This window comes from Scomber japonicus, chromosome 4, assembly GCF_027409825.1.
Source record: "Scomber japonicus isolate fScoJap1 chromosome 4, fScoJap1.pri, whole genome shotgun sequence".
NCBI classification, from domain to species: Eukaryota; Metazoa; Chordata; class Actinopteri; order Scombriformes; family Scombridae; genus Scomber; species Scomber japonicus.
In genome coordinates, this window is record NC_070581.1 from 17,106,517 (window position 1) to 17,132,971 (window position 26,455).

Sequence of the window (26,455 nt, forward strand, 5' to 3'; positions counted from 1 at the left end):
GCCCTCTTCTAGCATTGTTATGTTATTTGTAACAATTACAAGGGAGTGCCCCGGGTAAACGCAGCAGCAGGTGTTCTCGCGAGATCTGAGCTGCCCTACCACTCGCTAGTGCAAGATGGAGAAGTAATGTAACACGCATCCGAGGTAAGCAAAAAGACTTATTCCAGAGTATCGACGTGGGTTTTGACTAACTGCTGCACACATTTGTCTTCCTTAACAACCGCCGTTGGCGATTCACACGAGTTGCCAGGCTCCGAGACCACACAACTAGTGTCTTTTTAAGGGTAAAGTATGGGCTCTTCTGCAGTGTAAACCGCCATTTTTAATGTAGCTGATGGAGCATTGTGCGGGGAGCTCACTGCTAGCTAGTTAGCTCGCGCGAAACCCGCAAACATACATATACACACACGGTGTGTATGTGTGTGTGTGTTTGTGCGTGCGTGCGTGCGCGCGCACCTCTGCCTAGCTACAACTCAAACCAGTATCTTGGGACAGTGGTCACTCATTTGCCCCACAAATAGCCGATGAGAGTGGACGTTAAAATGTGAATCAAACTGCATTAGCCGTTAAAGTAACTGCTGTAGCCGTTAAAGTAACTGCCGTTGTTTCGGTTTAACCGGTGACCGTGTTAACTGGTGACTTCCACGTAGGTGTCCTCTTAAAAGCCTTCAGTGGTAGTTTTAATCATTTTAAATACATGCTCATCTGTGTTTAATATCCAAATTACGCTAACAATTTACCTAAGTTAAATTGTGCTCATAAGACTCATTCGCCTCTCGTAGCGTATCTTGTTATGTGAGAAAGACACCAGTTAACACGGTCACCAGTTCAACCGAAACACTGTTAGCCTTCACCGGTAACGTTAGTGGATGTAGCTGACGTCACCTAACAAGCTTTTAACTTTTTTAACATTTGCGCTGCCGAGCCACCTATTCACGGCCTTTACTGTGCTTTTTGATGATAACGCCAGTAAGTTAGCTATTGTTAATGCTGCGATATTTTTACATGGTAATTGCAGATCTGTCAAATAAGCTTAAAGCCCACTAACTAATCCATATTACATTCACAGATCTGTGAAAACAAGTAGTGACGCTTCTCAGTTAAAAACAGCCCCAACTATTTTAATGTAAAGTTGGCAAAGTGAATCTGTGGTACCTGTTAGCATCCCCTTTTTGGCAGTGTAGTGTGTTCGGGCATGCGTTTGTCTGTGGTACTTGTCATCCTCTCAATCAAAGGGCATCGTGATGGCATGACAATAATATGAGTGGACTTGTGGATAAGAATGCTGTATACTGCCTAGATGTATTAATTTATGCTGAAAATATATGAACATGTACTCCAAAATTGGACCACTTTTAATATTTGTCTTTTGGCACTGCAGTTAGTTGTATTTAATTATATACATGTTGTGATTTTAGTTATAAAGCTTGACAATTGAATGATGGTGTTAAGGATGCATGTTGCATTAAATGAAGCACATCTGACATTTTTGAGGTATTCATAAAACATGCAGACATTTACAATCAATCTGATTGACTGAACAATGGCATGTGTGGGCATAGCCAGAAGCAAGTCTGACATGAGGATAGTAGCTGCTTGGCTAGATTGGACTGTTGATTGGGGTTGATAAGATTACATTTCCAGGCTATACCTCTATTAAGAATGGACAACCGCACCTCAAAGATGCACACCTCCATGTGTCCAAACTAGATATCAAACAAGTCAAGTCAATTGTTTAAAAGGGTAATTCATTAATAAGTGTTATCAGAGAGCTAACACGGAGACAAGGTAAGGTAACTTTAATTTGTAGCCGAAGGTAGATTCGGTTCACAGTTTTAAGTGATTTTTGGCTTAAGTACACATACTTGCAGTGTGACAAAAAAAAGAAATAATGCAGACCCAAAAGCCAGAGAGATAGTGGTGAGATTTGAAAGTGTACAATGTTGTTTCAGGTTTGGGTGCGCAGGTGGTCGAGTGGTTGGAGCGCGAGTGGTCCTTTGCTGCATGTCACACCCCGCTCTCTCTACCATGTTTCCTGTCAGTCAACTGATAAATAAAGGCGTCTATGCCAACAAAATCTAAAAAAAGAAAAAGTTGTTTCAGGTTTAAATTTAAATATCAGGTAAAGGGAAACCTTAAACAGTATGTGACTGACCACAAGAATCAAAATGGTGCAATTTTTAATAGACGTCTGCTTTTCCAGTGCTCATCCCACTGATGAGCACAGTATATCACAGTATTTCCTAATATAGTTGGGTGTACCTGCACTTTTTACCAGCTATGTGTTGTATTTTAAGTGTCAACCTCTCAGTTATTAAGTGCCTTACAAAGTATCATGCTGCTTTTCTTATTTGGTCACATCTGATTGGGTATTGTTTTTTTTTAATGTTTTCAGATAGTTTGAGGAAACTGCAAAGCAAGCCACAGATAATGGTGGACCTATTGAACCAAAGCAGTTTCTGGTAGGTACTACAACCGTTTCCTACATTCACTAAAAATGTTCTGGTGAAACACATGAATACAGTAATATGCTATCATTATTTGCTTCCAAGCCCATATTATTCAAAAAATAAGTTAAAATAAGTTCACCTGTACTTAAAGTTGATGTTAGTAGCTACACATAATAAAGGATAACTAAATTATTTTGTTCACTAATCTAAACTGGCTGAAGTACTCCACGTTAAAATGAAACATTGAACTGCTTCCCTAAGTGGGCATTTCACCCTAAACAATGTACACTTATTTTCCTCTCTCCTGTAGACTTATCTATCCATCCAGATGATTTTGACATGATGTACAGTAATTTGCATTTATCAACAATAGTTCATCTCAGTAGAGTAGACCTCAGCGGCATAGATTGTGCTTCTCGTGGCACTGTAAATTACATCGGAAAGGGCACCAACTCTAGGGGCCTGACCAGTACGATATGTTTCAAGGCTGTATGTGATATCTGTTAGAAACAAAATGTGATCTCATAGTGAAATTCTTTTTTTTACACTTTTACATGTTTTTGGCAGTTGTCCCTAAAATAATAGTAATAATAAAGATTTATGACCAAATTAAATATATAGAATGAAGAATTATATTTTATATAGTTGAACAATAAACATGAGAGGAAATCAAATCATTACAACTAAAATATTTATGGGTCAAAATGCCTATGAAACATTTAAGTGCTGCAATTGAGATTTGCACATCTGCCAGTATACTTGCTTTACAATGGTAAGTAACTAATGCTAACATTAGTTTTTACAAGACAAAAATCACACAACTTCTTTATTATAAATTTTGAGTTTAGAGGCAATATGAGTGATTTGGTCTAACAGTTAAAACTGCTTCTTAAAATTAAAAAAACCCAAAACAACTGGATTGCTCAGTATTGAACATTAGGTTTGTGTTTTTTTGTGGATTTACTTGACTGGCTGTAGGAGAATGAGCGAATCACTTGATTACTGTGTTTTGGGATTGGCATTATTGGTTAGTAACACAATGTGTGGCTAACCAAAAATTACAAAACAATCTACTGAACTATCTGATGAATTATCAACAGTAAATTTCATCATTGCTATTACTATTGAGCTTTAATAACTGGGTATTATTAATAGATGGTTTTGTCATAACAATATGTACTCCAGTTTTGGTAAATGTGTTCTTGTAATATGGGCTTCAGTTTCAATGTCTGTATTAAATACTGTAGCTGGGATCACAATTTAAGTGTTAATGCGTTGTGTTTTTTTGGTTCAGTGTTTATAGCCAGCTGCCTGTTTATTACTTGTGATGTATATTTTAAAATGCATTCCCCCATGTTGATGCTGATAGTCTGTGAAAATAAAATGAAGGCTTGTGTAATATTCATCATTCTTGTAGTGCTTCTGGACGTTTGCTGCGGCTGTTGTCACATGAAGACTTGTGTTGTGTTAAATGTTAAGGACCGCATAAAATGTTAAAGTGATGCGATCCACGGAGGAAAATTTCCCTCTATGAATCTGCACTGCATCGATAAACAGTGGCCACTCACTCCAGCCTTAACGTTATTCACTTTTTGCACACTACCCAGAGTCATGATGACTGTGCCAGCAGCTAGTGCCTCAGTGCTATGGAAGCACGCGCGGATACACTGAAAAATAACACAACGGACGGATGAACACGTTTATGTACCGACCTGGTAGCCGGTAGTCAATTTGCCTGAACGACAACTACAAACACAAGTCGCAGTGTCACGTTAGACCCGTCCGACAATGATTCAGCGAGTTATTATGCGTTTCTGCCTGCTACCCAACTAACGGCAGCTAGCCTGCTAGCTAACGCGTGCTACGACCGTGTAGCCGAGGACCCGGGTAAGAATCAGAGCCTCGGTAAAGTAACGCTACCTGCTTCCAGGTATTTGACACACATCCGCGTTGTTGTCGACAGTCGCCGAGTGGTGTTTGCAGTTTCGTTTTGCTTGAAGCGGGGACGGGGCAGTAGTAGGGCTTCTTTTGCGGCCTGCGCAGCCCCGACCTAAATTAGTCAGGAGTCAGGTCAGGACAGCATGGTGGACCTGTGAGATGTGGATTGACAGCTGTGACACAAATGGCTAAGACTGTTTGATTTCTTAAATTAGCCATATTTAAGATGGTTGCCGTTGACTGCACACGCGACTTGCTTCTGACTTGGCTGACTTGTATGAGGTCTGGTGGTATTTTAATGCTTTGAAGTGTTTCAACGGAGGATCGCTTGCTAACGTTACCGGTAGCTCACTGTTAGCTTGTCAGAGGCTAACATCAACTCCGCAGCAAACGTAACCGATCGATTTTTCGGTCAGTTGAGCTTCCCGGTGTTTCTTGTTTTCTCAGATATGTTCCTAGCCAGCCATCAAGCAAACCGGTCTCGTTTGTGACCAGTAACGGTAGTCTAACATGTTTACAGTCACTTGTTAACATTAGGTAAATAACGTTATGCTGTTAGCATGGGTGACGTTAGCATGCTAGCTAGGTAGCTATAACTTTAACCTGTCAGCGTCAAGTACTTATGCTGATGATGATAAAACATAGTGAGGTTGCGATTTATTTTTATTGAGATTTCACTTAATTTTCAACAACAAGATACGTTGAACATATTTTTTAGGCCATGAAACAGAGCACAACCGTGTTTAATTAGTTAACTCGTTGTCGTATCTGTCTAGCTAGCCATTAGCTAATGTTCTGCCTCGGTCTGCTTTGTGATGAGCAGACGTCGCTGAATAACCTAAACAAATGTCGTTGTTGTGTCCTGCTCGTTATCTACAGCAGAATTTTCAGGAAAAATACTAATATCCGCTGCCCTTACTTAATATTTGAGTGTTTTGTCAAGATTCAAGATTGGTAACTGATGGTCTATTTGTGTATGTGGATTTATAGTACACCATGTACACATCTCCATATATATTATCAGGATGCAGTGTTATAAATTGAATTAATATTCTGCTTTCTCTTGATGTTAGTAAACCATCCTTTCCAGAGATTAATGCATGTAATAACTTATTGTACAGTTTTTAGAAATTCAGACTCATGTCTATCAGTACTGGAAGAGGAACCCCTCCTCTGTTACTATGACTTCAATTTCGTTCCCTAATCAAGGTTTTTTCGAATTTGAGTGTCTAAGGACAGAGGATGTTGTATTGGTGTACCGTTTGAAAAGCCCCTTAAGGCAAATTTTGGATAATGATCCACACAAATAAAATGTACTTGACTTGAGTTTATAATATAGCATTTGAGACACTGTTGCTAGTTTGACCTTTTTTTCCCCCCCTAATTTTGCAGGTAACGTGACTGGAACATGCTGTTAAGTGGGTTTTGCCAAATCATTTTCTGTAAGTACATTTTCAAGCTATGTGCGAGTTAATTGTGTAACTGAATGTCTCATTTAGATTAGAGTTAAAATGTAATAGTTGTCTTATTTATAAATGATAAGTCTTGCAAATTCCGTATTATAATGCACTGAAATTCTACATCAGGTGTCGTTTTCCGATTATGTATGTACATTTCTCAATAGGAGCAACAAATAGAGATTATCGACAATGAAGGTCGACAGAAGCAAGTTAAAGAAAACCCCTACGGAAGCTGTGAGTATGCTTAATATTTGTTTTGTGATAATTTCTTGCCTCAGTAGTGCTAAATTTCCATACAACTGGGATACCTGGGCTGAGCTTTACCATAACGGGGGGCAAAGCCCAAGCACAACGGGAATGTTTGGTAAAAATCTTGTTGCTTACTTTGATGTGTCGGAGGCTCACGGTTTGCACTAATGGCTATATATATATATATATATATATATATATATATATATGCCTGTTATATAGAGATGCACTGATTGCAATTTTCTTGGTCAATTCCATTTGGGGGTTTTTTCTTTTTTTTTAATCTGACCTGCAGATTCCCATTTTCTTTTTTCCTAAGAACTGCTATTGATAGCATTCAAACATTTTGTAATTTTTCTTTAATGGAAAATTCATAACAGAACACTGTTCATATGAAACATGAACACAGTCAGTACGTTTACATGCAGCAAACAATTTTAATTTCTGATCGTATCAGATAAAGACATGCATAAGACCGGATCACTTATATGCGTATACATGCCGTTCAGAGAATCGGATAAATGGCCGGAGCATGGCTGACTCCGTTGCGCTATGTGGCGCTGTAGCCCTATCAACAAAGAGCCACTTCCAGTTGACCTCTACTTAACAGCGACAGCTAACTATCTGACGGCATTCAAACAAAGACGGTGTACGAGGAGATGGACGATGCTACAGTAGCGTACATTTCGTGCATTATTTTCCTTCTAATAATGCATATAAAAAGAGCGGATCTTTCACTTCCGGTTGAAAGCCCCAGTGGAAATTCTCGAGCATGCGCAGAATTCAAAATCTGATGTAGATACGATGGCTGAGTATTCATGGCATTAAAATGCCGACTATGAACAAATTATCTGGGTGTTCTTATCCGAATTTGAGATGTCCGTTATGGTCCGATGTAGATCAGACTAAAGTGTTTACAAGCATTTTAAAATTCCAAACTATGTCTGAAACGATCAGAAATTCGAATGTTTAAGTTCATAGAAGTCAACTCAAAGTAAAATATCGATAAAATAAAGATGTAGAGAAAGAGGTTAAATTAAATATCATATAAACAAAGACAGCCCAAGTATTAATTGCAGAGCCACACTTCAGGTGATTTTCAGTAAAACATTAATGTCTACTTTTCCTTTTTAAAAGATAAAATCACCTGGTTTCATGTAAACTGCATGTAAACAGCTGAACATGTCCTGGCATGTAAACTGGTCATGGACAATGTGTGAAATGTTGCAGAGAAATAAAATGGGTAACAAGTAAAAAAACACTGCAGCAGACGTGCTGTAATGTTAACAATCAACAGCGAGTCTCTACTGCAGTTCATATCATTTAATTTTAGTGTGTGTGAGACTGTGACTGTTAGTGCTGTTGTGTTTTTGATGTGAACTTCGTGTGGCTATGTGTGAGACACATGAAAATTTGACTGGCACAAAAAATCACATATGAGACTGATTTGGCTGATCACCGGTCATGGGTAATAAGCTGACAGACAGTCATTTTTGATTGGTTGGTGATCAATCAGTGCATCTTTACATTTACCATTTCTCCTTTGCAAAATGTGCTGACCAAGAAATCAATGAAAAACGGAAATAGGAAGTCTGTTTCTAACCTTGATGACATCCATGTTGACATCCATGTTGTTTCACAACAAAAGTTTTAGTAGTGGTATGTTTTTAACGAGCTGCAGAGCATTTTGAGCTTGCATAGCAGTAACATCTCTGAGATTGTGTTCAAGGATGAAACGGTTGGACTTCTATTTATGAAAAGAGTAAGAAAAAGATCAATTAATTTCCAAACCACAGAAGCTGTTACTTATTAAAGGACTTAAACTGAAAGATCTTTCTGTTTGGTCACCTGTATCACAGCAAATGTTGAGCCACTCAATAAACATGCCATTGCTAGTGTTGTGACACATCTTTGTTCGGGGGGAGACTGTCATGGTTTGGTCTTTGTCCCAAGCAGGACGAAAATAAATATTACGGCATGGCCAATTCTATTAAATTCTATTCTATTCTATTAAATTCTAACGACTTGGCATGTCATATTGTCAAAGCATGTTATACTCAGCTGGTAGAAAAGATGCATAGGTGGTCCATGAGCTCTGCTTGACTGTCTTTAATCCTGTTGCTCTTCTTCTGAACCCACAGCCTGCGGACTGCAGGATACTAATAGAGAAGCTCAAGGCATGCAGTGATGAGCAACTACTGGTTGAACTGCACCACATCAAGACCTGGAATATTGGCAAGGTAAGCCCTTAAGAAAAGACAGGGCGAGGCTCTGGACTGTTTTTTAGGAGGGTCCCTGTTGGTCAAGGTTTGTGTGGAATATAATGGAAATAAACGGTGTATTACCGGAATTTGACAGGTTCTCAGGGCGTCTCAACTACATGTATACTAAGCTGTCAGATTTTTAAAACAGCTTTCATTGACCCCTGCCTGTAGAGAAATATAAATAAAGGTCAGTGACTGCGCTGCGTGAACAGTTATGTTCACATTTACAATAAATAATTACAACGAACGTTAGAGAGACAAGAATTTATTTGTCACACAAAGCATGTTAGTCATTATTCTGCTCAATGTCTGCCCACTTCCGTTCAGTCCCCTACTGCTCAGTATAGCAGAATTCACAATTTAGTTCTCATTGAATGTCTTTCTCTCTCTGTTGTCACACAACAGAATGAGTATGAAATGGTGCTGAAGTAGTGGCTCACATATTCTACATATTAACCAGCTGTCATTCTCAAGCTGCTGCAGCTGGCACTGATAAAATTACTATTTTAATAAAGTAATGTCATCTGACCAAATAAGCATGAATACAGATGAATAATAATAGCTATGTTGTTTAATTTGTGATCTTTCCATTTATCGTCATCTCCCAATGTCAATTAATAGACAGAAGTTACATGAAGTTCTTAATTTTACTGCCACACAGCCCTCCCCCTGACTGAGCAGCCTCATGTCAGCCTTTACCAAATGCTCAGTTTTCCCTGTCTGCACTAAAAAGCCAAACCAGAAAAAAATTGAGAGAAAAATGTTTGCTTTGTTGTTTTTTATTTAACCAGCTCAATGTTGATGAACTCTAAGATTGCTTGCCCATTGGGATGCCCTGAGCTATCAATATTTATATTGTGGGAAATCAGTTATATATTTGGTTTATATACTTATGTACTTGCTTTCATCCATCCCAAAATCCCTCCCTTATTCTGAAGGCATTACCCCTATTTTTTAAGAAAACAAAAGGGTTTGGAATAATATACCTTTTTACTAGATCACTGAAAATTGTTTTTGTCTGTCTTTAACAGTGTGAGCTGTACCACTGGGTGGATCTGCTAGACCGCTTTGATGGCATTCTGTGTGATGCAGGCCAGACAGTGGAGAATATGTCATGGCTCCTGGTGTGTGACCGTCCTGACAATGGACAGCTCAAAGCCCTGCTTCTGGCAGTGCTCAACTTCACAGCTCTGCTCATTGAGTATAGCTTCTCCAGGCACCTGTACAGCTCCATAGAGGTAGGCTTGAACCGAGTATCGTCTCGATCATTACCAAGTCTCTGTTTTCTGGATCATGGATTAAAATAAAGTAAAGTAATCACACACTAACTTTAACCTCCTTTTGTCTTCCATTCCCACCCTCTTTGCAGCACTTAACCACCTTGTTAGCGTCATGTGACATGCAGGTGGTCCTGTCTGTGCTGAACCTGCTCTATGTGTTCAGTAAGCGCTCCAACTACATCACAAGACTGGGATCTGACAAAAGGACTCCTCTACTGGCCCGTTTGCAACACCTGGCTGAGGTATAATGAATGCTATTGTTTTTATTGCCATGATTCCAGCTGTCCCTCAAGAGAAAGAGCTGTATTGTTTAGTCTTTTTGTTCCTTTCTGTAGAGCTGGGGAGGAAAGGAGAATGGCTTTGGTCTGGCTGAGTGCTGCAGGGATCTGCTTATGACAGTAAGAATTTGTCTTGGATTATGTTCAATAACTGTAAACTGTCTACAGCTATGGTACAGTTAGTTTTATGTTTAAAAATTAAACTGTCAAATGAAACTAAGCACTATTTAAACGTTTTCCCCTTACTCTGCTGCCCCCTATTGGTACATGAGCAGAAGTACCCTCCCAGTGCCACCACCCTGCACTTCGAGTTTTACGCTGAACCAGGCCCTGAGGTCAAAGTAGAGAGGAAGGTAAAGACCACAAAATTTATTTGTGCATTTGTTATATAATAAAAATATTTTTGCTATATGGTATTAAGGGCTCAAATATTTCTAATACTTGACTCTTATTTCCTCTGCAGACAAGCAGTAATACACTACACTATATTCACATCGAGCAGCTTGACAAGGTACGGTCACATTATTGGAGTTGTCATTAGCAAGGGAGTAAATAATACCTGGAATTGTTTAACTTACACAGGATGCTCTGTGTCTCTCAGATTTCAGAAAGCCCATCTGAGATCATGGAGTCGCTGACAGTGATGTACAACATCCCTAAGGACAAGCAGACCCTGCTCTTCACACACATTCGACTGGCCCATGGTTTCTCTAATCACAAGAAGAGGCTGCAGGCAGTGCAGGCCCGACTTCACGCTATCTCTATATTGGGTGAGTAGAAGCTGTCTTCTTAAAATAAAGGGACGAAGGGTTTTGCTGCAAGTTTTAATTGCTGACTTTTTTCTTTCTTTTTAGTGTATTCAAATGCACTCCAAGAGTCAGCCAACAGTATTCTGTATAATGGCTTGATAGAGGAGCTGGTGGATGTATTACAGATTACAGACAAACAGCTTGTGGTAAGAAAGTAGTATGCTCTTTCTGTTTAATCATTATGTCTTTACACAGACTGTCTGTGTTGAATGTGTAAAATTATATATATATACATATATATATATATTTGCTTGCGTTGTCCTTTTTTCATTTTCTGTTCCCTTTGCTCTTCAGGATATCAAGGCAGCATCTCTGCGCACTTTAACTTCGATTGTCCATCTGGAGAGGACACCCAAGCTTTCCAACATCATCGACTGCACGGGCACTGCCTCATACCATGGCTTCCTGCCTGTGTTGGTGCGCAACTGTATACAAGCAATGATTGGTGAGTATACAGTAGTGTGTGACACAAGAACTATTGAAATGGAAGCTTGTTTTTTGACTTATGATTTCTATTTCCTAGATCCTCTAATGGAACCCTACCCACACCAGTTTGCAACTGCACTCTTCTCCTTCCTCTACCATTTGGCTAGCTATGATGCTGGAGGGGAAGCCCTTGTCTCCTGTGGGATGATGGAAGCCCTCCTGAAGGTATATTCTGATTACAATACATTATCAAACATAGTTTTCTTTTCAAAACATCTAAGTCTTCCCTCATTATTGTTTTTTACTTTGTAGGTGATAAAATTTCTGGGTGATGAGCAGGACCAGATCACCTTTGTGACACGAGCAGTGCGTGTTGTGGACCTCATCACCAACCTTGATATGGCTGCCTTTCAGTCCCACAGCGGCCTTTCCATTTTCATCTGCAGGCTAGAGGTTGGTTATGCACTTCCTGGATTTTTCTATTTCTGGCAACCAACTACAGTCACTGAAACCTCTAGACTCACTAACTCTTCTCCACATTACCTTTTTTCATGTAGCATGAGGTGGACCTGTCTAGGAAAGAGTGCCCTTTTGTCATCAAGCCAAAGATTCAGAGGCCTAGCGCAGCCGTGGAATCTGAGGACATGGATACAGACATGGAGAGTAAGTCACTTCTCAGACCTGTGGAATGTTCTCACCATCACAAATGAATAGCTATAAGTCAACATTATAGTTTAACTTCTAAGGTATTGTCCGTTACTGAGTTGATTTGCAAACATTGTGCACTAATCGTAACAGTGTCAGAAGTTGCCATGGAAAGCAGCCCTGGACCATCAACATCCTCTGGCTCCAGACCAGAGGTGGACCACCGAGTGCAGAGCAGCACTGCTAACACGCCTCGTGCAGGTACACACACACAAACACACCACTTTTGTCACTACCTTACTCATATTGTATGATCATATCATCAATATTACACTTTGTCTGTCTAGGTATGCAGTGTATCCCCCAGAGGGCAGCTCTGTTAAAGTCGATGCTGAATTTCTTGAAGAAAGCCATCCAGGATCCTGCCTTTTCTGATGGTATCCGCCATGGTGAGTCATTGGCATCCTCTTACTTAATCTATAGATGAACTTGAGATCAAAGATCTATCTTATCTTTTTCATACATTTTCATGTTGACTTAATGGTATTTTTGAATCTAGACCCTATTTTTCCATCTTTTTTTTGTGTCTAAGTGTGTAATGGGGACAACAGTTTTTGAAATTGGTCCAGTATTGAGTGAAAGGGCAACAATTTAATCCATTGGGGCAATAAGTGTCTGACAACATTATTGAAAGAATCATACAGAGAAATGAATGTTTTTCTTTACATTCCACTTGATCTGGTCATTTGTTATTGTGTCTAACCAAAGTTTCACTGACAGAAATCTCTTCTTCAACTCATGCAAAAGTTGTTGTCGAAATTGTCTGAATATAGCCAAGTTTCCCTTTTAAGATCTATACATTTCATAATGCAAGTGTTGACTGTCTCTGTGTATGTGTCCTGTTTTTCTTACAAGTAATGGACGGGTCCTTGCCTACCTCACTCAAGCACATCATCAGTAATGCAGAATATTATGGCCCTTCACTGTTCCTCTTAGGTGAGTTCATGAATTTCAGAAAAGCACTCTCCTGCCTGAGAAGTGATCTCTACTTAAGAAATGCTAAGTTTATATTTTAGTCAACTGTGTATCAACTGGAAAGGGGAATTGAATGTGTTTACATTTCACTGTCTGCTTTATCAATGTTATGTGAAATTTGTGACCATTGTTCTGGATTATGATTTCCTTTTTTTTCTCGCCCCCTGCTCTCGTCTCTCTCTTTTGGGCTTTTAGCCACAGAGGTTGTGACGGTGTTTGTGTTCCAGGAGCCATCCCTGCTTTCCTCCCTACAGGATAATGGTCTCACTGATGTCATGCTGCATGCCCTTCTCATCAAAGACGTGAGTTTCCAACAATCCACTTTTTGTGCTGTAGTTTTTTGTTGGTTGTTTTTTTTGTGTGTGTTTTACGTGTGTGTCTCTAACAGTATGCAGTGTTGTCTTATTTTCTCTCATGGTCTCCGAATATGTACAAATTTCATATATTAAATTGTTAATTATTTCAACTGTCCAGACAGTAGAGTTTTTCGATTACCTTTGTGCTGAGCTCTTCATTTGCTTTGGATGTGTTGTCATTTTTTTACCTCTTTGTCTTTTCCAGGTTCCTGCTACTCGTGAGGTATTGGGATCTCTACCCAATGTGTTCAGTGCCCTGTGCCTGAATGCAAGAGGTCTGCACTCCTTTGTTCAGTGCCAGCCCTTTGAGCGCCTCTTCAAAGTGCTTTTGTCCCCTGACTACCTGCCTGCCATGCGACGGCGACGCAGCTCTGATCCATTGGGTGAGTTGGATTGTATGTGCTGTGTCATTTAGCTCCTCCTATGTAGACCCTACCTTTAGTAGATGACATGTTCTATGTATGGCTTCAGGTGACACTGCATCCAACTTGGGCAGTGCTGTAGACGAGCTCATGAGGCACCAACCAACTTTGAAGACTGATGCTACTACTGCCATTATTAAGGTATGTATCTTTTTTTATTTCCAAGATCTCTTTTACGTTTTACGAATAATTTGTGTAATCAATAATTTGACAGGATATTAAAAGCTATATTTGTGTTGCAGTTACTGGAGGAGATCTGCAACCTAGGTCGAGCCCCTGAGTACATCTGCCAGAAACCTTCTATCCAGAAAGCTGATGGTACTGTGGCTGTGCCACCAGCACGCTCCAGCCATGCTGCCGAGGAAGCATCAAGTGAGGATGAAGAGGAAGAGGAGGCCCTTCACACATTCAGCCAGCAGCAGGGGGAACCAGAGAGCAACAGACAGTCAGTGCCACTTGAACTGTATGACGCTGAGTTCATAACACAATAGAATAGAGCAACAACTCTTTACAGACTTTGATTTTTTTTCAAGTCGTTTGATTAACTTTAAAAGTTTTTAGGTTGTAGCAGTCCTTTTGATTATGTGTGATTTCTTGCAGGGTGGTGGGCACTGAAGAGCGGATACCTATTCCGCTAATGGATTATATTCTGAATGTGGTAATTATTGAGTCTTTGCTGTTTCAGAATTGAGTATATTATGAAATCTTCCACGTTATAAAGCAATGTATGATTCATATCTATGTTCACTCATTGACTTGTGATGCACATGTTTTCCAGATGAAGTTTGTGGAATCCATCCTAAGCAACAATACCACAGACGACCACTGTCAGGAGTTTGTCAACCAGAAGGGATTGCTACCTCTGGTTTCTATACTGGGGCTGCCCAACTTGCCCATTGACTTTCCAACTTCTGCTGCCTGCCAAGCTGTGGCTGGTGTATGCAAGTCTATATTGGTAAGCACAGAGAAACATCACTTTTCATTTTTTTGTGTATATGTATTTATTTATCAGTAACAGTATTCATTAATTCATATGAATATGATGAGTTGCCAGATTTGGCCAAAAGACTGCAGTCCCTGGGCGACTTACTATTCCACTTGCTGAATCTAGATGTAAGCTTATTTTCTACTCAATTCTCCCCCTTAGACTCTCTCACATGAGCCTAAGGTACTCCAGGAGGGCTTGTGCCAACTGGACAGTATACTGACGTCTCTGGAGCCACTGCATCGACCAATTGAGGTGCCTGGAGGATCTGTCCTTCTCAGAGAGCTGGCTAATGCGGGTCATGTAACCGACGCCACCTTGTCAGCCCGTGCCACACCACTACTACATGCACTTACTGCAGCGCACGCCTACATCCTCATGTTTGTCCATACTTGCAGAGTAGGACAGGTAAATACGGCTGTTATTTTTTGACTCATATTTGTATTTGATCCTATTTGTTCTTGGTGATGGTTACAAAAACGTTTTAATATAGAGATAAAATCTTTTGATTATATTCAGTTGATACTTGACATGAAATAATTTCAGTTCATCAAAGATTTAAGTGTGTAAGTAAAGGGAGTGAATACCTGTGCAGCCAATTATTTTGTTTTGTTATGTTCTTTATTTAGATATATTGTATTGATATTGAGGTTTTTTAAATGTGTTTTTTATTTTAGTTTTGTGCTCAAACGTGCTTATTACAGCCACCGTATGCCAGTAATTGTAAACAATAAATAATGCAGAGAGGTGAATAATTTTTATAGGACCTAAATACTACAGAATTGCCTTCACAACTTGTTTTGACTCAAGGATTTAATCTATTATTCATATCCCTTGGTGCTAATGTGTAGATGGTTGAGCTCAAATTGCAAATGAGTTAACCAGTTGAGGGCTGATGATTATCAAGAATTGCACTTGCTGTTGTAGCTGTAGATGAAATTATTCTAACTCCCTTGTATCTTTGAATGATACACCGGCCTTGACTGTGTCTGTTCTTTTTCTATGCAGAGTGAGATCAGGGCTATCTCAGTCAACCAATGGGGCTCTCAGCTGGGTTTGAGTGTTCTCAACAAGCTCAGTCAGCTATACTGCTCCCTGGTTTGGGAGAGCACCGTTCTCCTGTCCCTCTGCACACCGAACAGGTGAATCTCTTTTCCTGTACCCCATTTGTTTTAACTGTGGTCAGCTGTAACCTTGTAACACTTTGCCTTTTGCCCGACAGTCTGCCTCCAGGCTGTGAGTTTGGCCAGGCTGACATGCAGAAACTGGTGCCCAAAGAGGAGAAGCCTTCTGGCAGCACTACAACACCGGCAGCCTCTGGCTCCAGGAGAACTGGTAATATAATTATTAATCTCTTTTCCCAGAAAACAGAACTGACATGTCTGTGGAGCACCCTCCAACAACTTAGACTATCTGTACCTTTTATCTAGCAGAGTCTGAGGCAGTGTCTGTGGATTCATCTGCTGGTGGATTGTTGGAAGGCATGGGTCTAGATGGGGACACCTTGGCTCCCATGGAGACGGACGAACCCACTGCAACAGACCCTAAGACCAAGTCCAAACTTACCCCAGCTATGGCCACCCGCATAAAACAGATTAAACCGCTATTATCGGGTAAGATCATTTCCATGACACAGATTAAGTTTTTCTATCTGATAATATTGTAACAATACATTTTTTGAAATTGAAATGTCTTTCCTAGTCAGTTTGTGACCTCTCATTTCCTTGTCTATCTCTAGCTTCATCTCGACTAGGCAGGGCTCTGGCTGAGCTCTTTGGCCTGCTGGTGAAGCTGTGTGTGGGCTCCCCTGTACGCCAACGCCGCTCCCACCATGCCACAAGCACAGGCACTACTCCTACGCCTGCTGCCAGGGCCACTGCCTCTGCCCTCACCAAGCTCCTCACCAAGGGCCTGAGTTGGCAGCCCCCACCTTACACACCCACCCCTCGATTTAGGTAAGAGCAGTTTCAAATGTTGTTTTTATGCCTCCGCACTGGCGACAGCCATGGCCATTGGCATTATGTTTTCAGGTCATACGTACATATATTCGTCCCCATCAGTTCATCCTTTAGTGAACTGATGAGAATTTGGTGGTCAAAGGACAAGGTCACTGTGACTCCACAAACCATATTTTTGGCCATAACTCAAGAATGCATACAATTATGACAAAGCTAATTGTGGCAAGACACAAATGTGAAATGAATTGCTGACATTTAACATAGAAAATGTCAAAGGTCAACTTCACTTTGAGAACATAATGTTCTGCAGAAAGTCTTAAAGAAGTCTCTTGTGCTCATGATTGGCCTGTAGAGTATGTGCAGTATTCATTTATCCAGCCAGCGCAGGAAAGTCAGACCTCACACCATTTTAAAAACTCTGGTATACTGTGAGGTACAGACATTTATCTGGTGGTTATAGTCTTAATCAGCATTTTGTGAACTCATTTGTCAAAGGCTTGGATGTAACGGACATTCATTTATATGTAAATGTTCCACTCTGCAGGTTTAAGGTCATAAAATGTTTTATTTTAATTATGGTGCGTCTTAAATTTTGAGGTCATGCCTAGTTGCATGACAATATCTTCCCACAGGATTCATTTGTTTAAATATGGTTTGGTCTTCGATTGTGACTCAGTCCAGCTTTCTTTTTCTTGTAATGTTTTGATTGGTTCAGGCCACCTGCTCTCACAAAGGTAACAAAGGTAAAGAAGTACACAAAACAGTAGAGATGATGCAAAGCTACAGGCAGTTCAGACGGGGGAATTTGGATAATAATGTTAGTGCAGATCTGCAAAGGCCAACTTGAAGGAGAGGAGCAGACTTTTAATTTGGTCATCACTTAGCTCATGTTTACAGATTTAATGGACTGTTAAAATGGATGCAAAGTAGATGGGCTGTAACGTGAATGTGTCATGATGTGGAGAATTAACTATAGCCTACTCTGTGACTGCAAGAACGACAACAACAATTTTTGTTGTCAAAATTAACAGCTCCAAGCAAATTGTAATTAAAATGAATATTTTACATTATATTTTAACAGTTTTATTTAATGTAAAGTATAACATTATGTTTCATTATTGTGATTACTTTATATGATTTTACAGCTGATTGATTTCAAAAGCTCAGCCCTAATGTACATTCATTTTGCTGTTGAAAGAGTATTACATTTTCTCTGTCGACAATGGAAATCTCCTAAAAAGAATTAAATTTGATTTCAAAAAGTGTGCAGCAAGCCTGTGGGTCTTCTACGGAGCCCGTAAAGGGACATGGGGAAAATAAAAATAATTAAATGTTTCTGGTGAGCACAAGATACTTTCTCATGCTAACAAGATACTTTTTCGTGAGCTCGAGAAAGTATCCTGTACTCACATGAAAGTATCTTGTGCTCACCAGAAAGTATTGCATGCACGCATGATGTCTGAAAGAAGAGACATTATGCATGGGTTCACAATCTGACCATTTTTGTGTTTCATTATTAAGGCAAAAGAACTCAATTTATATCCATTGACATTATAATGAATAGGCTATAGGCTTAATATTAGTTTGCATCCAGCGTGCTGCGTGGACTTCATTACATCTGCTGCACCGCTGCTACCACAATTATGAAAGTTTGTGACTGTGACCCTCATAAAAGTAATATTTTACAAATCTGTATTATATAAACTAACGAAATTCAGTTAAACTAAGTCTATTCCTGTGAGCGTGAATGATCACTCGAAGTGATCAAACATTCTTACTTTTACTGGAGTAAAGAGTTGAATCAGTACGTCTGCTGAGTCTTTTTTACACAAGTATCAGTAGTACTGCATACTACACAGGCATGACTCAGAAGAACAAGCTTGCATTTTTTAATCGTAGTGCGTTGTGTTAATTGATCGGCTGTGTTGTGTTTTACCGGCGCACAGCACGCGAACACACACCTGTGCATGTTTTATGAGAGTAAACTGTCTGCCTATGTTTTAGTGAATATATTTCACCAATGTTCTGTGTTTTTTTTTAATTTGTAAATACCAATATTTGGGGGGACATTGGTGCTTCAGCAGGTAGGGAACAATTGGCCCTAGTGTGAGTGCGCCCTGAAAGACATTTAAAACTAATTTTGAAGTCTTGTAGTCTGTTTCGGTGCAAGGGATACACCACCTTGGATCACGTAGTTAATTTCATTCATGAACAGTTACAAACATCTTGCCAGCTCTGTGGATATACGTATGTGAATGTACACAAAATGCAAGGAGAATTAGGACATTAGGCTATATGTATTGGTTACTTTATGTGACTAAAGTTAACATTTATCTTATCTATCATCTTTTAGTTTGTTGATGACACTTTCAGGTATATTTAGTGTTTGGAGGAAAGAGAATAAATCCACTTCTGCTGCCATTCTTTAAGCAGCGTTGAGGCTTAAGCACAGGAAGCACAACTACCCTTAATTATGCTACCTTTGGCTGCTCGTGAGCACGAGAAAAGTATCTCGTGCTCACCAGAAACATTTCTGGTGTTTCATGGATTGTATTTTTTCTCTCACATCTTGCAGGCTGACGTTCTTCATCTGCTCTGTGGGCTTCACATCTCCTATGCTCTTTGATGAGAGGAAGTATCCCTACCACCTCATGCTGCAAAAGTTCTTCTGCTCCGGTGGACACGATGCCTTATTCGAGTAAGTGCCATTCTATGCAGTGACACATAAAGATAAGGCAGGGCTCCAGACTAACTTTTTACTAGTGCCACAGTGACACGCCTACGAGTGGAGATGACATGACTTGAGAAATTGACTAATCACTCCCGAGCTCTCCCCTCACACACACCCTGGCAGACTCCCTCCTTGTTTTTCCAACATGAAATTTAAAAAAAAAAAAAAAATAGGTGCAAAAACACTCGCACTCAAAAAATGGTCGCAAAATGCGAAGACCTGTAAGGAACAGTGTTTTATCATTTTCTTGTTAATATACGTCATCTAATTTCTCTACTTAACAGCAGTTTCATTGGTTGTATATCTTTTGTGCAGGACATTCAACTGGGCCTTGTCAATGGGTGGTAAGGTGCCTGTATCTGAGGGTCTAGAGCATACTGATCTACCAGATGGGACAGGAGAGTTCCTGGATGCCTGGTTAATGCTGGTCGAGAAGATGGTGAACCCAAGCACTGTGCTGGACTCCCCTCACTCCCTGCCAGCTAAAATGCCTGGGGTCACACCCACCATGCCCCAGTTCAGTGCCCTGCGGTTCCTCATAGTCACCCAAAAGGTCAGAATGCACTAACTATTGATATCAAATGAGTTTGTATTGTTGCCTTCAGATAGAATTTATAAGTTTGTGTAACCAACATGTTGATTACACATTATGCATGGCATTTAAATGATAATCAAGAGAATACACTTGCTAGGGACACAGTTGTTCAGTTCACTTGGGCTCTCCTTGTGATCATAGTTAACATGACCCTATTGGCAATCATATTTTATCTCTCAAACTCAGGATGAGGATTTGGTATGAATGTATGTTGGTATCCTATTATTGAAACACTGTCTCTTCTTCCTCAAGGCTGCATTCAGCTGCATCCGCAGCCTGTGGAATAGAAAGCCGCTGAAGGTATATGGAGGTAGGATGGCTGAATCCATGCTGGCAATCCTCTGCCACATCCTGCGAGGGGAGCCTGTTATCCAGGAGCGCTTGGCTAAAGAGAGAGAGGGGACAGTGCGCCCCGATGATGAAGCGGCTTCCACTGGCCCTTTGGCACCTACTGGGGCCCCTGGAGCATCCACAACAGCTGGAGAGGCACCAACAGCCACTGGAACAACCACTGCAGGGCCAGCAGCAGGATCAGCTGATGATTCAACCAATTCTACTCCCCGCCGTGAACCCCAGGTTAACCAGGCTCAGCTTACACAGGTATGCGAGAAAGCTGTCTGACACCATGGTGGTGGTGTCTTTTTTTATTTTCATCACTGTGTGGATACTGTACTCTGTGTACACACTTTGTCATATTGCTGGGCCTTGCATCTTTGGAAATAATTGCCCAGAGACAACTATGGACAAATTGTGTATGTGTTAATATTTTTTTCTTCATTTGTTTCGCGTTCTTCTGCTTATCGGCTTTAATTTGTTCCTGCAGCTGTGTCAGTATTTTCAGCTTGCTGTTCTACTACTGCAGGGGTGGTTTTTGACAGTATAGGTTAACAGCATAATTCTATATCTAGGTGGCCATCTAAGCAAAAAACAGAAACAGAGCTGCTGTGTTTACCAAACGTCATCCCACATATTTTGCATGAACTGAATCCTGGGCCACCGTTTGTTTTATAACAGGGAAGATCAAGAGGAAGGCATGAACAGGTCCGCCAGCAACAACTCCAGCAGGTATAAGAGCCATCAGGGAGACGGAGAGGTTATTAAGAATAGAAAGAAGTTGGAGAAGGAAGACAGATTTACCATGAAAAGGGAGAGAACATTTTTGAGCATATTTATGATTCAAACCTTTTGAGGAAGAATATCAGGAAAGTGTTGTGGAAAAGAAAAATGTTTGTTTGGTTGTATCAGAGAAGCTGTGTGCACAGTCCATTCAGCTGTTGTCTTTGACTTTCCCTTACCTGCCGTGACAATGACATGACATTTTCAGCCCTTATTGTTGTTTTTAATTTGCTCTTCATTTGTTGTACAATCATATAATATAATATAATATAATATAATATAATGTCTACTCTTGTAACTAATGCTATTTCCTCTTTTGTGTGCTGTTCTAGCTCATGGATATGGGTTTCTCAAGAGAGCATGCCATGGAGGCACTACTGAATACCAGCACCATGGAGCAGGCCACAGAGTACCTGCTTACACACCCTCCACCACTTCTTGGTGGAGCAGTAAGGGTAAACAGAAACACACATGAACTTTAATTCTTTGTAACTTCTTTAGAAGTCAAACCCAGGCAGCTGACATTGTTACTCTTGCTCCTTCTAGGACCTGACTATGTCTGAAGAGGACCAGATGATGAGGGCCATTGCTATGTCACTTGGGCAAGAGGTCAGCATGGAGCAGCGCTCTGACTCTCCTGAGGTGCTTCATCCTCACTATTCAAATTACACGGAGAAACAGTTAAATAGTCAAAACCACCTGTTGCTAAATGAAACATAATGAATGAGTAACTGGCCATTTAGCTGAACAGCTGTTAAGATTATCTCTGTGTCTCTCAGGAAGCAGCACGTCGACGTGAGGAGGACGACAGAAGAGCCAGGGAGCGGGCAGAGGAGGAGGAGGCCCGCTGCTTGGAGCGCTTCATGGAGGCTGAGCCACTTGACCCCCAGGAGTTGCATACCTTCACAGACTCCATGCTTCCTGGCTGCTTCCATCTTCTAGATGAGCTGCCTGACACAGTCTACCGCCTCTGTGACCTGTTGATGACTGCCATCAAGAGGAGTGGCCCAGAGTACAGAGACCTTATCCTGGGCCAGGTCGTCCACCAGGTCAGTGCATAAGTACACGTTAACAACATATGTGTTTAGACTTAAGATCCTGTTATTTATGGGGGCCATGGAGGATGTTCATGTTTATTCCTATGTATGGCTGAGATCAGAGTTTACAGCATTGGCCTTATTACCTTGTCAGGCCAATGCTGTAATTTCTGTCATGTTTATTTCAAAGCCTTAATATCAAAGTGAGAGTTGGCAGATGGCCTTTAAACTGATTTGCATACAGTTGAATGTTTCTTTCGAATATGATCATATGATGTTTCATTATTGAATTTCATCTTGAATGCAGATGCAGCTTTTTAAGCTATGAGTTTTGTAAGTTATTACAAGTAAGAGTGAAAAGATGGTTTCAAATCTTACAACATGCTTGTAACAGCCTGATTGTGTGCATGTTGTGTGTAGGTGTGGGAGGCAGCTGACGTGCTGATCAAGGCGGCTGTGCCCCTGACTACCAGTGACACAAAGACAGTGTCTGAGTGGACCAGACAGATGGCCACACTGCCCCAGGCCTCCAAGCTGGCAACTCGAATTTTGCTTCTCACGTTGCTCTTTGAGGTAACAACACACACATTGAAAGTTCTAGCCTTAGATTTTTCACTCGCAGAGGGTGAAGTCTTTTTTTTGTCAGGGGTTATCTACAGATCTCAAATAATCATTTGTTCATTTCTGCCTTGGAAGGAGCTGAAGCTTGTCTGTGCCAGAGTGGTCGAGAACAGTGGGATTCTTGATTTGCTGATTAAGCTGCTTGAAGTTGTGCAGCCCTGTCTGCAGGCAGCAAAAGAACAGAAAGACATCCAGACACCAAAGTGAGTGACTGCACAGCCCTATATGGTACTCTTCTACAGAGAAGACAGATTAGAACAACTGCAAATGTTAATCAGTTTTTTCATCATGAGAGCCTTAATGTTATGTTTGTATTATGAATATACTCTGTGTGAATGTATGTTATACTAAACAACTTTCTCTTTCTGCAGATGGATCACACCAGTACTGTTGATCATTGACTTCTATGAGAAGATGGCAGTCTCTTCAAAGCGCAGAGCCCAAATGAACAAGGTAAATCCAAATAGTTATAGTAAAAGTATACTTATGGTTGTTGAATAAAAAGTGTGTATTAATTTGTAAGGTATTGGCAATGTTTTGTGCCCCTCATTTGTTACCACTGATGCACAATTGGTAAATTTTCTCTCTGTCTGCTTTAAGTATCTCCAACCCAATGGGAATAACTGGCGTTGGTTTGATGACCGCTCAGGCCGTTGGTGTAGTTACAGTGCATCAAACAACAGTACCATTGATACAGCATGGAGGGCCGGGGAGAGCAGTGTCCGCTTCACAGCTGGACGCCGAAGATACACTGTTCAGTTTAACACCATGGTGCAGGTATAGGCAAACATCTTTTGGACCTTTTTTTGGTTGTTTTCAGTTCAAAGAGGTTATTTGTCTCATTTAAAACCATTGTAATTTGGCAGGTAAATGAAGAGACTGGTAACAGGAGGCCAGTGATGTTGACGGTCCAGAGAGTGCCTCGGATGCCCAAGACTGCAAAGACTGGCAGCATTACAGACTCAGAGAGAGAAGAGGGAGACAGGAGCAAAGCAGAGGAAACGCAGACTGACCTTGACTCTGGGGCAGCAGTGGAGATGAGTGCACCTAAGGATGATTCCAGCCAGCTGAAGGAGACAACTTCTGCCCCCTCATCTTCCCTGGAGTCCGACCACTCTCAGGGCTCCGATATTGTTGTACAAGGCCTGACTGAGGACATGACCACTGTTCTCATCCGTGCCTGTGTCAGTATGATTAGTGTGCCTGTGGACCCAGACACCCTCCACGCCACACTACGTCTCTGTTTGCGCCTAACACGCAATCACCATTATGCTATGATGTTTGCTGAGCTGAAGAGCACACGGATGATTCTTGGCCTGACGCAGAGCTCTGGCTTCAATGGCTTCACCCCGCTTGTTACTCTGTTGTTCAGACACATCATAGAAGATCCAGCCACACTCCGGCACACCATGGAGAAGGCAAGAGTCTGTTCTCATATTGATGAAAGAGAAGATAAAACTATGTGACAATACTGTCAAGTTTCATCACAAATTTGTTTTATAAATAGGATATTCTCTGACTGGTGTTTCTGTGTACTGTGGATACAATAAACAAATTCCTTAACAATCTGTTACCACAGGTGGTGAGGTCAGCTGTGACTAGCGGAGCAGGTAGTACTACCTCAGGAGTGGTGTCTGGCAGCCTTGGCTCCAGGGAAATCAACTATATCCTGCGTGTCCTGGGCCCTGCTGCCTGCCGTAACCCTGAGTGCTTTGCTGAAACTGCCAGCAATTGTGTCCGCATTGCCCTGCCTGCACCCCGTGGAGCTGGCACAGGTGAGTGTTTAAGCTTTTTTAAGTAAGTGCAGTAACTTTTGCATTTTGATTGAATATTTAACCCAAACCTCACGCTCAATTGTTTCTCCATAGCCTCTGATGATGAGTTTGAAAACCTTCGAATTAAGGGACCCAATGCTGTGCAGCTGGTGAAGACGACCCCTCTGAAACTGTCCCCCTTACCCTCTATCCCTGACACTATCAAGGAGGTCATCTATGACATGCTTAATGCTCTGGCTGCCTACCATGCTCCTGAAGAACGTAAGACATATTAATAAGACCCTGAAATTATCTCTTTGAAGATTGTATTAGTCATGATTAATGTAAATATTGAACATTTTAGTGAAGTTTTTTTGTGTCTGTGTGTGATGCAGCTGAGCGTCCAGAAGAACGTGTGGCAACTGTTCCTGGTGGTCAAGACCTATGCCAGATACTTCAGGATGTTGGTGACGATGTTTACCAACAGTACCGACTCACCCGGCAGGGCAGCGACTTTGACTCCCAGTCTGCATTCCATATCAATGTGAGTATCGTTGATAAGTAGTCTTGTTTAGCTTGTATACTGAAATGGTATGATATGTCTCATCTCCTCGACTAATAATAGAGGTGTGTCTCTTCCTCTCAGACTCAAGTGTTTGCTGCTGATGGAGGTGTTGCCGAGTCTTCCCAGTCTGGCACACCGCAAGGAGAAGGTAAGAATGTTAATCAGACAGATCAGGTACTGTTATCTGTCATCAGTGTTGTTGTAGTAGTGTATGTCATGGTAAGTCTGTATGTATAGAGTCTATAATATTTATCCCAAATAAAAGAATTTAGTCTACCAATAGTTGAATTAAATGGATAAAGATGAAAATATCCACTTAAAGCATGCTGCAGAACACACATTGTGTTTGGTTTGATTGTAATTTATGACCTTATTCATTTGAGGGGGTTATTTCAGTGCCATATAAAGCACAAAAATCTTAAATTGTGTAGCTTTGACTATTTGAATGGTATGATTTCATTTTTTTTCAGTGTATATTTGTGTGTGTGTGTGTGTGTGTATGTAAAATGTGTGTTGATCTGAACTACCTCAGCCTCTACACCAGAAGACATGCGGGAGGAAAAGAAAGAGCAGGAGGGAGAGAAAAGTACCACGTCAGAGGAAGGTAAAGCAGCTAAAGTAAAGGGAAGCAAGCCTCTAATGCCTACCTCCACCATCCTGAGACTGCTGGCTGAGCTGGTGCGCTCTTACGTGGGCATCGCCACACTAATCGCCTCTTACTGCTACACTGCTGGACAGTCTGAGCTCATTAAGGAGGTGAGTAGTTCAACAAAATCTTATCAGCTTATCACACCTTTATATTACCATACCTTACTGTAATTGTTCCACTTTACCACCCTGTATCATAACAGGATTGCAGTGTCCTGGCCTTTGTGCTCGACCACTTGCTGCCCCACACCCAGAACTCAGAGGACAAGGACACCCCAGCCTTGGCACGTCTCTTCCTGGCCAGCCTGGCAGCTGCCGGCACAGGCACTGATGCCCAGGTGGCCCTAGTCAATGAGGTGAAGGCTGCCCTTAGTCGAGCACTAGCGATGGCAGAAGGTGCAGAAAAACATGCCAGGTAAGCCGCATTAGAGAAAAGTATGGCAACCTGATATTGATACTACAGCCCCTGATTAACACTGTCATTTATATATGTGTACAAACTCTCATTTGCTCTCTTTCCTGCCATATCTATTTCACAGGCTTCAGGCAGTGATGTGCATCATCAGCACCATCATGGAATCATGTCCCTCCACATCTAGTTTCTATAGCACTGCAGCAGCCAAGACACAGCACAATGGCATGAATAATATCATAAGGCTCTTTCTCAAGAAAGGACTGGTCAATGACTTGGCGCGTGTGCCTCACAGCTTGGATTTGTCCAGGTATATGATTACACTATCATTTAATTTGGCAATTTAGATGGTAGTAGACCAAGGTCTGTATTACAGTGTTATTTTTGCATTAGTAAAATGGTAAAATGACTCCATATTCCT

General features: G+C 41.0%; 1 protein-coding gene across 3 annotated transcripts in view; it reads left to right on the plus strand.

The window, feature by feature from the left end:
- Positions 1 to 103: 103 nt before the first annotated feature.
- The window catches only part of huwe1 (HECT, UBA and WWE domain containing E3 ubiquitin protein ligase 1), a 43,848-nt gene continuing 17,496 nt past the window's right edge, over positions 104 to 26,455 (plus strand). The window contains exons 1-48 of one of the 3 annotated variants that reach the window (XM_053316934.1): positions 104 to 144; positions 2,396 to 2,462; positions 5,781 to 5,830; positions 6,013 to 6,082; positions 8,239 to 8,337; positions 9,393 to 9,599; positions 9,731 to 9,883; positions 9,977 to 10,039; positions 10,183 to 10,272; positions 10,383 to 10,430; positions 10,521 to 10,689; positions 10,774 to 10,874; positions 11,023 to 11,173; positions 11,252 to 11,379; positions 11,467 to 11,607; positions 11,712 to 11,817; positions 11,953 to 12,060; positions 12,147 to 12,248; positions 12,715 to 12,795; positions 13,030 to 13,136; positions 13,396 to 13,573; positions 13,662 to 13,753; positions 13,855 to 14,075; positions 14,213 to 14,270; positions 14,391 to 14,567; positions 14,760 to 15,005; positions 15,606 to 15,739; positions 15,820 to 15,932; positions 16,028 to 16,210; positions 16,336 to 16,552; positions 19,131 to 19,253; positions 19,602 to 19,839; positions 20,134 to 20,481; positions 21,330 to 21,452; positions 21,544 to 21,639; positions 21,777 to 22,046; positions 22,455 to 22,607; positions 22,731 to 22,858; positions 23,027 to 23,108; positions 23,256 to 23,432; positions 23,522 to 24,073; positions 24,235 to 24,430; positions 24,524 to 24,691; positions 24,805 to 24,953; positions 25,056 to 25,122; positions 25,507 to 25,730; positions 25,826 to 26,037; positions 26,162 to 26,344. In XM_053316934.1, coding sequence (XP_053172909.1) covers positions 6,038 to 6,082; positions 8,239 to 8,337; positions 9,393 to 9,599; positions 9,731 to 9,883; positions 9,977 to 10,039; positions 10,183 to 10,272; positions 10,383 to 10,430; positions 10,521 to 10,689; positions 10,774 to 10,874; positions 11,023 to 11,173; positions 11,252 to 11,379; positions 11,467 to 11,607; positions 11,712 to 11,817; positions 11,953 to 12,060; positions 12,147 to 12,248; positions 12,715 to 12,795; positions 13,030 to 13,136; positions 13,396 to 13,573; positions 13,662 to 13,753; positions 13,855 to 14,075; positions 14,213 to 14,270; positions 14,391 to 14,567; positions 14,760 to 15,005; positions 15,606 to 15,739; positions 15,820 to 15,932; positions 16,028 to 16,210; positions 16,336 to 16,552; positions 19,131 to 19,253; positions 19,602 to 19,839; positions 20,134 to 20,481; positions 21,330 to 21,452; positions 21,544 to 21,639; positions 21,777 to 22,046; positions 22,455 to 22,607; positions 22,731 to 22,858; positions 23,027 to 23,108; positions 23,256 to 23,432; positions 23,522 to 24,073; positions 24,235 to 24,430; positions 24,524 to 24,691; positions 24,805 to 24,953; positions 25,056 to 25,122; positions 25,507 to 25,730; positions 25,826 to 26,037; positions 26,162 to 26,344 — 7,007 coding nt within the window. In that variant the 5' untranslated portion in view covers positions 104 to 144; positions 2,396 to 2,462; positions 5,781 to 5,830; positions 6,013 to 6,037. The remainder of the gene's footprint in view (positions 145 to 2,395; positions 2,463 to 5,780; positions 5,831 to 6,012; positions 6,083 to 8,238; positions 8,338 to 9,392; positions 9,600 to 9,730; positions 9,884 to 9,976; positions 10,040 to 10,182; positions 10,273 to 10,382; positions 10,431 to 10,520; positions 10,690 to 10,773; positions 10,875 to 11,022; positions 11,174 to 11,251; positions 11,380 to 11,466; positions 11,608 to 11,711; positions 11,818 to 11,952; positions 12,061 to 12,146; positions 12,249 to 12,714; positions 12,796 to 13,029; positions 13,137 to 13,395; positions 13,574 to 13,661; positions 13,754 to 13,854; positions 14,076 to 14,212; positions 14,271 to 14,390; positions 14,568 to 14,759; positions 15,006 to 15,605; positions 15,740 to 15,819; positions 15,933 to 16,027; positions 16,211 to 16,335; positions 16,553 to 19,130; positions 19,254 to 19,601; positions 19,840 to 20,133; positions 20,482 to 21,329; positions 21,453 to 21,543; positions 21,640 to 21,776; positions 22,047 to 22,454; positions 22,608 to 22,730; positions 22,859 to 23,026; positions 23,109 to 23,255; positions 23,433 to 23,521; positions 24,074 to 24,234; positions 24,431 to 24,523; positions 24,692 to 24,804; positions 24,954 to 25,055; positions 25,123 to 25,506; positions 25,731 to 25,825; positions 26,038 to 26,161; positions 26,345 to 26,455) is intronic. The other 2 variants (XM_053316935.1, XM_053316936.1) reach the window with 2 other exon arrangements.